At 34.3% G+C, this 12857-nt stretch overlaps 1 protein-coding gene across 1 annotated transcript in view; it reads right to left on the bottom strand.

The window, feature by feature from the left end:
- LOC104158865 (chromosome unknown open reading frame, human CXorf22) overlaps positions 1 to 12377 on the bottom strand; it is a gene marked incomplete at its 3' end in the record, with an annotated part of 24748 nt that extends 12371 nt beyond the window's left edge. Inside the window, exons 1-10 of the mRNA XM_009696623.1 lie at positions 12366 to 12377; positions 10928 to 11079; positions 8639 to 8754; positions 7790 to 7888; positions 6838 to 6976; positions 4481 to 4709; positions 3666 to 3826; positions 2735 to 2868; positions 1845 to 2080; positions 942 to 1134 (exon numbers count right to left, since the gene is read on the bottom strand). Coding sequence (XP_009694925.1) covers positions 942 to 1134; positions 1845 to 2080; positions 2735 to 2868; positions 3666 to 3826; positions 4481 to 4709; positions 6838 to 6976; positions 7790 to 7888; positions 8639 to 8754; positions 10928 to 11079; positions 12366 to 12377 — 1471 coding nt within the window. The remainder of the gene's footprint in view (positions 1 to 941; positions 1135 to 1844; positions 2081 to 2734; positions 2869 to 3665; positions 3827 to 4480; positions 4710 to 6837; positions 6977 to 7789; positions 7889 to 8638; positions 8755 to 10927; positions 11080 to 12365) is intronic.
- Between the last annotated feature and the right edge of the window lie 480 nt (positions 12378 to 12857).

The following is a 12857-nucleotide window of genomic DNA, read 5'->3' as shown; positions in this document are numbered from 1 at the left end:
AATGTCTAGTGGTTTATCAGCCATTCTGATACTTGTAGAAAGAGCAGCATTTTATCCTGACTCTTCAGTGACTTCCTCTTTTTACTTTCCTACAATGCTTCCTTTGAAAAAAATTGGTATTACCGTCCTGTTTTTCACTACTAAGTATAACTGACTGCTGCCCACTTGAAGGTAAGAAGTATTCGAGGTGTTCAATCCACCCCCTGTATCTACACACAGAAACCAGATGCACGACTGCACAGGACAGCCTTGTTGCACTCCTACTACCTGCAGATGCTATGGCACGTTTGATGCTAGAAAAAGCTACGTTTCCCGTGACTGGTTTTAAAATCCAATGACAGGCTTTGTTGAATCTACTGTAAAGTGACTGTTCATGGGATACGTTAGGAAAATGAGGAACAAATTAGAGACTAATTATCGGATATCCTGAAAGATTCTTTGTGCTGACGTAAGCTTCATAGGATGGGAAGAGGCAATAAATACAGCTTGCTACCTGTCCTGTGTCAACTGGCAAATTCATCCAGCAGTAGTAACTTTCAATCGATAAAGAAAACCTTGTTAACTTTCCTCACTTCTTTCTGTGCTTCACCCCTCTCTTTGCTTACAACTGAAATATATTAACACTGTGTAATAGCATTGCTGCCAAAAACTTAAGCCTTCATTTTCTGATTTATAAAAGTTAAATAATCATATGATAAAAATTTATGCTTTAATAGTTCAATTTTTGTTAAAATATGGGGAGGACAGGGGTTACCATTATTTTAGCCATTGTTTTATACTCTTATGGGTAATATGTCATACTACTGAGCATTTCCTCAACTCCCAGAGAGATATTATTTTTCAAAAACAAACTAAAAATATTTAAATATTCTCTTTTAAAATGTTAAATATATACTTCTAAAACATTTTATCACTTGACACTTATCTTTCCAGCACCTTACCAGGATTAATTTTGAATTGAATGTTTTTTCGTTTAGATTTGCACACACCAATAAAGCTCAAATATATTTGGTGAAAGGATTTCTTCTTTAAAACTCGTAAATTATTTTCCTCTAGTCCTGTACCAATGATGTCAACAACTTGTTTCACTTTGAATGTTCCTATTTGACGTGGAGAAAAAGAAAATATCACATCCTGGAAAAGAAAAGTTGTTATGAGACATATAAGGCAGAAAAGCAAAGAGAAAAATTTTGTGTCATTCTCTGTTTAATTGAGTCATTTCTCTCCACACTTACTTCTAAGATAGGTACTCAAAACTGGGGCTTTAGAATATGCCAACTGCCACACATAAATTAACAATACAAGGAAATATATAACTGTTACACATTAGAACATCACTACGTCTCACTTGTTCATTTCTGGAACAAATTGTTCTCTCTTGTGCCCTGAGTTACAGGTTTGTGAAATTATAAGTGTCTCCATATTTGACTTAAATTTGGCAAAATTTCTTCCATTAAAAGAAGTGTTATCTTACTCGAGTATTTGTGATTTACTGAAAGAAATTAAAAGGATCCCACAAAGGTTTCAGTATAAATCAATCTTGTCAATTCAGTAAAATATAAAAAATTTAAAGCCAGGAAAAGCTTGGATAAAGTTTCTTTAGTGCTACAATTATTTTTATCAAATTTAAAATAAGACTTGTAGCTTCCCAGAGTACAGGAAAAAGCATTAAAAGACTCTACACCAGGAGACAAAAAAAAAAAAATATATATATATATTTGGCTGATATTAAACATCACGGCTACTGAAATGAAATTGTTCTGGTTTACTTTCAAGAAATTCCACCCCTGACCACTGTAAAGTAATCTGCACATCTACATAATCTAAGAGAAAGAGGTAGTTACCTTTGCAGATTTTTTCTTAATTCTTTCTTTTTCAGGAGAAATATTAAAGTGAGCAGTCTTGCGGAAGCTGAATGTTACTGGAAGGCACTCAGATTCATTTTTGAGTGTGCATAGAATTTGTGTTTGTTCACCCAAGAAACAGTCCATAAACTTAATAACTGGTCCTGGATTAAACATTAACATGACAGGAAGTCCAGAACCTGTCAAAGCTAACTCCGCGTGATGAGGATGATTCCCTGCATTAGACAAACACAAAAACCAAATAAACAAAAAACCTCACACACCGATTAGCTTAGAAAATAAGAAATAGAAGTCATACTAGAAAAGAAATAGAAAAGTCATACTGTATTTGTATGGTTGCACAAGCAAAATAATACCATAATACAGTATGATTTATAGTGCCATTTTCTGTAAACACAGAAGAGCTTACTTATAATGGCTGTTAGATAACGTATTCTCTCATTAAGGAAGTTGAGGGTGATCAAATATTCACTTGAAAACGCACAAAACTGGTATTATCAAAGTGCTGGTGACTTGCAAATGGCTGTGGGCTTGTTTTTGGTTTGGGGTTGGGTTTTTTTATGTCCTCCAATTATTTACATTTATAATTAAGTTCTAGGTGTTCACTACCAGCAGGTGTATTCATTAGACGCATGATTCCCTACTCCTTTCTACTCATTGTTTGAAGAAGTTTTGGTGCTAAAGCACTAAAGAGGTAAGTTACAATAATTTATTTATATTGATATGAATAAAATAAACACAAGTTTTCCATAAAAATGCAAAGAAGATTAAGACTTTTTTTAAAAAAAAAATTTTAAAATATCAACATATACAGTTTTATCATCCATATATACATTTCTGATGGTGGCTATACATTTCTGATAACATACTTGTGATTGCTGTGGCAGCATTGTTGAGGGTCTGCAGATAGCCATCTCTATTCCCAACAGCTTCAAATCTCAGAAACAGTACATAATCTCGTTTTGGTGATGAGTAATTCACTCCAGAGTCCCTTTCAAATTTTCTGTAAGAGTCACAATCTCTAATTACAAGGTGGTGAAAGAAACCAAACCCCAACCCACAGGAAAAAAAAAAAAATCAACGCTTTTTTTTCCATCATGCAGTCTGGCTTCTTTGCTGTTGATTACAGCTTGAACAAATGATCTTTATACTTCCTTTCAGAAAATGGAACAGTAACAAAATTAAGCTCAACAATATCTGTATGCTTATTATACTAATAAATGGAAAGAAAATGGTAAGAGCATATTTTCTTTTTCTTTTCCTTATCTGATGAAGAAATGTTCCTTTATGCTTACTTTTTTTTTTAATGGAGTGAAAGCTCTCCAAAATATTTTAGTCTCTTGGTGACAAAACATATATATTCTTTCATAATGCTGCACATATAGTATATCTTTATGAAATAAATTTGCAGTCATTAAAAAGGCATTTCATTTGACACTGTAGAACTCTATCAACAATCTTTAGAGATTCAACTTATTTAATGGGAGCTGCAATTAATTCCCTTGGCAAAATCTAATATAATTCTCGTTCTCGCAAAAACAAGCTTAACCAAGTCTTGGTTCAAATACATCCTTAATGTATTATAAAACATCTCCCAGATAATTGCTTCAGACTTTGCTTTCTTATTTGTAGAATCATGCCAAGCAATTTCTTTTAAGACACACAAATACATAAGAAGTCATTCAGAAAAAAATTTGCAGACACATTAACTTAAAATTATTTTCTCTAACACAGCTCTTTACAGAATAGTTTAGACACATCAACTTGTCTGTGTGTGTCTAATTTGGACCACTTACTCACTTTGGACTAAAGCACAATGTAACCAAAGATTTCTCGTAAGGCAGCAAGGTTCCTTGATTGGGAATGCACAAGATCAAGGTGGAAACATCTACATCTCTTGTTCTATTTTTGAGGCTTAACTCTTGTAAAACAGCATCTGCACTCCTCTGAAGATCTGTCCCCTAAAAAATAATCAAAATGTGGAATAGTTCAGCCTGTTATGCTTTCCCTTTTGTGCTTGGGGTTTTTTTACCCCCCCCACACACACACATTTTCATATCTTTCACAAGTAGGAAGATAGAACCTAAGTAATTGCACTGACATAGTTACATATCACATGGCTAATTGACCAATTTTTAAATATCAGTTTCACATCAATGTTTTGAATTCCCTTTTTTAAAGATGACACTCACTCAAACGATTTCACTGTCTGAGATAAACAAATGAAACCACACATGCATAACATCTTAGAATACCAAAATATATTTTGATAACTCTTACTAAATTATACAAAATCCAGTAGGATTTCAAGTAAAACTGCTAAAAAAACCACAAACCAAAACAACAAAGACAACCCATGCCTAGGGAATGGACTTAACATTGTTAAGGTTAAGATGTCACACAGTGAAACAGAAATATCTGGAAAAAACTTAATTCCGAGGTTAAATTATAGTAAAAAATTTGTTGGTTGGACAGAAGTTTCAGAAAGCCTCTTGATCAGGAAATAGTATAACATAGAAAACACTACTAGAAGATGAATGTTGAGAAACAAAAAATGCAGAAGCAGAAATGAAAACAAGTTTTCAACTAAAATAAAAACCAGAACAGTATCTTACCATCTCTCCTCCAATGGCATTGTCTTCCAGTACTGCTACCCAGTCCATACGCTCAGGACTTTCATTGTATAGAAATATTTGTTCAGTCTTTGAAGAATCAAAGTAAACTGGTCCAAAGTTAATGCATTCCAATATCTTTCTACAAGACACGTCTAGAACTTTAAGAACTTGTTCAACCACATCAGCTTTGATCCATACTTCAGTGCAGCCATGACCTTCCAACTCCACTCTGTCACCAAGAGGTAAAATAGCAAAGCATTAGAAATAATCAGTTTAGTTTATATTAGAACCTACGCAAAAGTGAACAAAATCAGAGCATTTAAATCACTGGCTTTCCATAGATAAACTAAGGGCGTGGGGAGAGAGTGTAATTCACAATGTGATACCTAACAGGAATATTACCAATCAGGAAGAATCACAAATTACATTGTGGAGTTTCAGGTAGCTCTTTGAAGTTTTCCGCTTTTTTAATATTTGAAACAATAGGAATGACATCTCAAAAGAATCAGAGATGGCCACAGATGATACTCTTATTTCTGAGAATCTTTGTATCTAGATACTAATTTTGGCATACACTCAGTAATTCTCTCTTAGGCAACTGGAGCTAGAAGTTCATCCAAATAAGCATAAGAGAACTGCTGCTGTTCCCGCCTGAATGCTTGATCTTGACGATACCACAAAACACCAAAGTTCAAACCTCTGCTATTAGAATTCTGCTGGAACAAAGCATATTTGTTCTTGTAGCACAAAACAAATCAAATGTAGCAATATAACTTATTGTTCTAATAGAATCAACTGTTCTTTTGAATAGCTTCTGAGCTGAAAAAAAATTTTAAAATTTTAAAAACATTTTAAAAAAAAAAAAAAGAACTACACAAGGGATCTGGGAGAAGATCTCAAACTCTCTAAATATGGTCTTTCAACTTCTGAAGCATGATTACGGGATTCTCCAAGACAGAAAAGAAATCTCAAAATAACATAAACAGTAGATTCCTCTGAAAAGAATTCTGCTTGCGCTTAGAAGCAAAATTCTTAGAGGACAAGGCAAATAGAAATAACCAGGGTGTTTTCATCAAAACTGCACAATTTCTCCAAGTCAAATTCCTGTCAAATACCCATTGTAAGACTCTCAGTATTACCCTGTTTAAGTACTTATATGCACACCTGTATACACATAGATTTATAAGTTTCCTTGCCAAGCCTTGCACAAATATGACTTTATTTTGTCTAAAGGATACAGCAAAGACTACTAAGAAATGCCAAATTCACTGACAGAATTATGTAGAATTTAAGGCAGGAAATGGGTGAAGAATGAAATCTGAGCTCTGTGTAGTTATGTTCTTTCAGTTTAATAGATAAACTGTCTACTAGACTGCAGGAGACAGTAGCCATTTAACCAAGATGGGGTGAAGAAAACAGTGGTGGTAGCCTGGACAGCAAGAAAAGGCAGAAAGCGTGACACCTTGCAACCAAAAGGTTGAAACTCAGTAACCAAAGAATATATAACATGAAGGAGGATTTAACTGAAAGGTAAAATACAGATATTGTCTTCCCTGTCACTCTAATAGACTTTTTCGCCTTTCATTTCATTTCATTTTCCAACAGGTTACAAAAAGAAAGAACAGGAAGAACTGAACTTTAAGTCATATATCTTAATAATTTAAAAACAAAAGTGGAAACACTCCCCCCTCCCAAAGAAAAAAAAAAAAAAAAAAAACACAACAAACACAAACAAACCATACAACACCAACCACCACATCCTATTCACTACTGTAAGAAAACAGGATTGAAAGGGACTTTCCAGGTTGATATCCACTTCCAAATTCTAGCACTTCCTAAAAAGTCTGTATTCACCATCTAGGCATTCACCATCTATTCACCATCTAGGCATTCAAAAATAGTCTATTCTTAAGAGAATTAGTGGTTGCAAATACATTCCCTCCGTTAAAAATAAGATACATCAAAGGATATCATCATGTTTCTGAAACTCCTGAAACACATAGAGCCAAAAGAAAAATACCAAAGTTACAGAAGCTAAAAAAAGTAAGGAACACAGGATGTGTAGAAAGGTGAAAGATAAAAAAGTCTTGGTTAGTTGTATACTGAGAGATGTGCAAACATCCCATATCATTATGACTTACGACAGATCTTTAATAACACAGCCAGGTACACAATTTATGCACCACTATTCTGCGGAGAGAATATAATCCTCAAATTAATTTAATAAAAATAAATGCAGAAGACAGCAACTGGCACCTAGGAGTTTAACTTTTTTGGATAAACAATAATAAAGACTAGAATTAGTAACAGACAAAAATGTAATTTATACAGCTGGATTTCTTCAGTCATACACTCACTTTATTACTTCTTTGATGATTCCAGGTACATCTGTGCAGATATCCACTTTAACCGCCTTTACAGATTTTGGCTCTACCACTCCACTGGTAGGTTCTATGTTGAGCAGGACAACCCCATCATATGATATTTTAAATGTACCTAAAAGAAACAGAATAATAAACAATGTTACACAACAAAGTTGTAGACATATTCTTCTATTACACATTTGGAATTACAAAACACATAACGCAGATATTCACAAGCAGTACGTTTTCCTATGGAAACAGGAAACATGGAGTTAATCTTTTTCAAAACCATTTCTAACACACAGTAGATCATTATTTCCAGGGTTTCTTTAAATATTACACCCACATGTCCAATGCCACTTTGCAACTTGTGCTTGTAACAGAAAAGGTACTCACATTCCAAGCAAAAGTGGCTACATCATAAAGCAGCCGTAAGTAACGTTTTGCAGTTATGGGCTATTTTATACACAGCTCTAGGCAGCTACCGTAGCCAGAAAGTTAACAACATATTGCCGGTAACAATGGTTTTTATGATTTGGTATGTACACAATACAATTTATTGCAGAAGAAAACAGCAAATATTTCTAGGTTATAAAAATATTTTTTTAAATGTGAAAAAATTATTAAATCCAGTAGAACTAATTATCTGTCATTATATCATGGATAGCAAGAAATTGCTTCAAATGCTATAGGAAAAATGCACTGTTTAACCTCAGACAATAGATAATCTCTGATATGAGATCAGAAGAACGAATAAAGGACTCCTTTTGTGCATGGGTTGCCACGTGAAATGCAATCCTTGAGTCACAAGCCAGCATCCAGCACTTCCTGCTAATACAATTCATGGGCTGCCTGTTAGTGCAACCTGTCGTATTACAATTTACAGAGCCTACAGAAACATGGATTCAGTAGCTCTTTGTCTGCCCTCAATACATCCTTCACTAACCACTGCTTTCATTCTTATTTTGCCTGTGTTCAATCCTGCAAAACTCCATCATGCCGCCTGCATATATCATGCAACAGCGTTTATAACTAGAAACAGTTCCTATACAAGATGAGAAGTTTCACATCACACAAATTAGTTGCAGATGCATATGTAATGTAGGTTATCTCATTTTCTTTATGTAACCATAATTCCTCAAAGTAAGAAATTAGTATATATGAGTAAGAGCTGATTATATAAACGACATACTACGTCTTTAAGTTGAGTTGGCGAAAAAAAAATTCCCATTGCTGTGTTTCTACAATCATGTATTTTCTCTTGGTGCAATATTTCTTGTGGAAATCTATGAAGCAAATGTTCATATAACCTTGGCCTAATGCAAACAAAGGTAACTCGTGATATAATAAACAGCTGTAGAAGTGAGGAATAAAAAAGTTAACTGCCTTAAATTTGTTGTTTGAAACTCAGCGTAGTTGCCACCCTACTTCTGGAAAAAGGTGTCTGCAGCTTTGTCCAGTGGAAAAGGCAGTCAAATACGTTTCTTGGATCATATAAGCATTCTTACGCTCCATTCTCCATGTTTCTTATACTCCTTGGAAGGGTCCCTCACAGAAGTTGAATTCCTAAAATTTGGCAAAGTTCTAAATTCATTCTTCTTCCCTAAATAGAAACATAGTACTGCCTACAGAAGCAATCGGCCATTTATAACACCTTTAGCTACAATACTCATAATCTGCATAACCCAGAACTTCACTTAATTTCTACTTGGCCACTGAAGTGTTAACTTGCATAAAATTACATTTTCCAAGAAAATAAAATATTTGTATAATTTAATGCATACTAAATATTTACCTGAAGATGATCCACGGTTAGCAATACTAATCTCTTTACTAATTATTTTACTGTTTGCAATCACTGCACCAAAATTAATCTCTGAGTCAATTTCCAGATAACAGCACGTAATTAATCTGCAGAGAAAAGACATGGTTATGTTTTTGCAAAACTTGAAAATACCTTTTCATTTTTAAAGAAATTTGATTAAGCACTTCAGTGGAAGATATTTCTCCTAGTTCTCCTACCAATGTTTATGCAACTCACTTCAGCAGTATAGCATACACAGGAAACATGTAAAAGAGATCTAGCTATCTATCAAGTCGTTTACTTTAGTGACTAACTACTGTAACTTTAAAACAATATCGCTTTAAACAATTAGTAGGAATGGAATGTATACATTTCTATTTAATTTCAAATATTTTATTATAGTACAAAGAACTTTAAATAAATCTATCCTGAGTTAGTTGCATCACGAAATAAGACCAAAGTTAACATTTACCGTATATCATTATCAGCTGCTTGAACTAAAAGCAGAGAGAAAACATGCATGCCAGTCTCAATTTAGTCTTCTTGTTTTATAGATACCTTATGTGGCTTCGGCAAAACTTATAATGACAGAAGTGGATAATGACACAAGTTATTTCTATTATTTATTTAAGAGCCTCAACCAGCATGATGACATCACTGTATTGGGTACTGCTTAGCCATAATGAAAAGATCATACTCGCTTCAAGGAACTTCTCTTTTAAAGGCTCCAATTTCTAATAAACACACTTCTGATCTCACATAAAACTGAGTTTGAAATCAATTGGAATTTTACATCAGCACATCTCCTCTTAACCACAAATAGCAACATGCAGGAACAACTGCATCTCATAATCTGCATCACATGCAGTACAGAAGACTAAATGGAGAAGGAAGATAAATTTCCTTGGCTGAGCTAGGTAGACTCTGCCTATATAACCTATTGCATAAGGGAGGGGGGAAGGAGGAGGGAAAGGAAGGGAGAAAGAAAGAAAAAAAGTTGCTCTTGGGAACATTAATACACTGGTTTTAATTGTCTTCAATAATTTACTGTAATGCAAAAAAATAAATTAGCAGATTCTTGAAAAAGATGGTCTAGACCAGCAGGATGTGGCAAAAACCCCAACAAAACAATTAAAACAAAAACAAAACAAAAAAAACCCAACAAAACAGGACACAGCTATTAAGATTAGAGTACACTTCAAAGACTGTAAAAACTTCATATTCCAAGTATTCAGACATTCTTCCAAGAAGCTTTGTTAGAAAAATTAAACAGAAGTATCTCTCTTCTCAAGATCCAAACATATAACTTCTCAAGTAGACAGGAATAAGCATAAATTCTAACTGCAATAAGATTCAGTAATAGATGTGGACCTGTGCAAGAAGGGAGATAGTCAAGTTAAAGCTTTCGGGTTTTGTTTTTTAATACAGGGTCGGGTTTGGTTGGTTGGTTTGGTTTGGTGGTTTGTGTTTTATATGAAGATGGAATTTACCCCAGAAATGCCTAATTCCAAATGTTTTCTTAAAAGAGTTTGGATGCAGAGTTTCTGTTAATCATTAAAACAAACAAACAAACAAAAAAAACCCACAAAACAAAGAAAAAAAACCACACCAGAACAACCAACTGCAACTGGCTTGTTTGAAACACGTTCCCAAACCTTGAGAATAAGTATTTTCTACGGTGATCAAATATTTACATAATCAAATCAAGCTTACTTTTTCGAAACAATATGTTTTATACAAAATATAAGACATATATCCATGTACACACACATAGATGATAGGCACACACAATCACACATGCATTGATGAAGTGATCCTTGAATGTGTGACCTTATTCTAAAACACACACCACACTTTTAGAATTACGCAACATATGTTTCACTATAATCCAGTTTTGCAAATACGGGCAATTGCCATAAAATCTTATATGTAAGTGCTTCAATAAGGAGGGAAAACATTAAGAGTAGATGTTCACTTGCCTAATGCTGATATAGAATTATAAATTATCGATGTTATCACAACCAAGTCAGAATAAAGCAAAAACAAACCCCCAAACTCTCTCTAGGATCTTACAGGGATATCACCCCAATTAACTTCTTACCTGTGTGCTGCTCTGAGAAACAAAGAAAAAAAAATAATCTTACTTTTGTAAGGAAACTATTTGTTTTCAGTGCAATCGACAGATTAATTACATAGCCTTATGTGACATGTATCAGCAAACTTTCCACAAGATTAAACTTTAAACAGTAACAGCAGCATATGAAATTTTGACCATCATACCCAAGCAGAGGGATATCAACTATGTCATCTTCTATTAAAAGAAATAGTCTATCTTGAAGATCTTCTTCACTCTCAGGACAATATTCCACAAAAGCTGTAACTTCAAGTCCAGGTGCAACAGGTTTTTCTGGATTTTCCACAATCAATTTAAACTGCATTTAAAAAAAACATAATTATTTTTCAATTGTTAAACATTTCTAGATTAAAAAACATATACATGTGGTTCATTTTCAGAAGAATACAGAGACTGATTCAAAATTCACAACCACCTTTAAGATAAGCAAGATTTCATAAAATTTCTCTTCCTATTTACTGAAGTCCAGACCTTTACAGTAAAAGAGAGACTACTAACCCATCAAATTACATGGAAGAGTTGGTTTAGCAAAATATCATTTCTAGTCTTTCCAAGAGAGCTGTAGCTTTTCCTACTGTTGCATTAAACCTTCTGAAGTAACACAAAATTAAGTCAGTTACTACTCAATGCAGGATCTTTTTACTGCCTGAGAAAGTAACAAGGATTAAGTCTCAGTCCAAAGCAGCAACAAAAGGAGACAGCATAAGTATTTTCTCTAGGTCTGACCGACATTCAGCTGATGTCAACAGAAAGTCTCACAGCACACTGAAAATACGCTTGAAAGGCCCACAGCACCTCCACTTTTGGGGATCATATGAAAGACAAAAAAAAAACCCAGAAGCAGCTGACAGAAAGCACCTTTTTCCTCTCTCCAAAAATAATTCTGGATCTGTTGTTGTCTGTAAGCACCTGCTTATATCCAACACCCTCTGCACATCTTTCCTTGGACAGGATACATGAGTAACCTACTAGCACATAGCGGGAAATCCAGTGGTTCCCATGTTCCTAGGAATGCTCCATAGCAAGGTCTAGAGCTTCTCTGGTGTTTCAGTCTCCTTACAATTCACACCAATCTATGCACAAGAGGCTTCTGCTCTATATGTACAGTTTAATTAATGTTTATTTCTGAAAGAGAGTCATCCCAGTATTCTTTAAGTTTTCTGTTCTAATTTATGTTTGAAATGTGCAAACATATAATTTACTAGTTGTTGACTCTATTGTCTGAGCATCTCCTTCTGTTCCTTTAAAATTTTCATACCAGTATAAACACTCACCTAAAAGAAATTTGTTATGCATCGTGATTATGGTCTTGATTTTGAAAGACTAGCCATGTCTTAAGTTTGAAGTGTGTAAAATTTATCTCTTCTCTAAAGAGTAAACAGTCAAGTATATTCATTTTATACAAGGGAAAACTAATATATCGTACTATGAACTTTTAATAAAACCTATGGAAAACTGCTTTGTGAGCTGAATTCCTTGAAAGGCATTTCTTGGCCACGCACTGTGACAGCTCAAGGAAGGTTATTTTTCAGTTCTTGCTCTCTATGAATGCAATGCCTCAGAAAATTTACAGATAAGTCATACCTTCAGAGCCATGTAATCACAGAGAGCAGCCTAAGGTCTGGGAATGAGAAAGGGCGACACAACAGACCTTTCTGGAACTGAACATGTGAAGTGGAATCTTGACCCCTAACAGTCACATTGGTTGTCTCACACACAATAGCATTAAAACACTCGGTAAAAGGCATGAGATACTCACAGAGGTAAACACTCATAAGTGATGACTGAGTAACCTTTTCTCTTTTCTCAAATTGACTGCCTTTCCATTTCTGGAGCACATGAAAAATTGACAAGGCTGATGAAAACTAATAAAACAGAATAATCACAGCCCTACCAAGTCAAGCACTCTCAACAGTCTCCAGCTCATTCCATTAAGTCTTGTTACAGTCTGAAAAAAAAATAATCAGGCTGTCTACATCACACAAATTAGCAAATTTTAAGGGAGATGATAAAATGTATACACACTCTTGGCTGTTCTTGCCCGCAAAAAGAAAGGCTGACTACTCAGACAATGAA

The sequence above is a fragment of the Cariama cristata genome, unplaced genomic scaffold, assembly GCF_000690535.1.
Source record: "Cariama cristata isolate BGI_N322 unplaced genomic scaffold, ASM69053v1 scaffold29913, whole genome shotgun sequence".
Taxonomy (NCBI): domain Eukaryota; kingdom Metazoa; phylum Chordata; class Aves; order Cariamiformes; family Cariamidae; genus Cariama; species Cariama cristata.
Note: the sequence above shows the minus strand (reverse complement) of the source record. Positions and strands in the feature narration are given on the sequence as shown.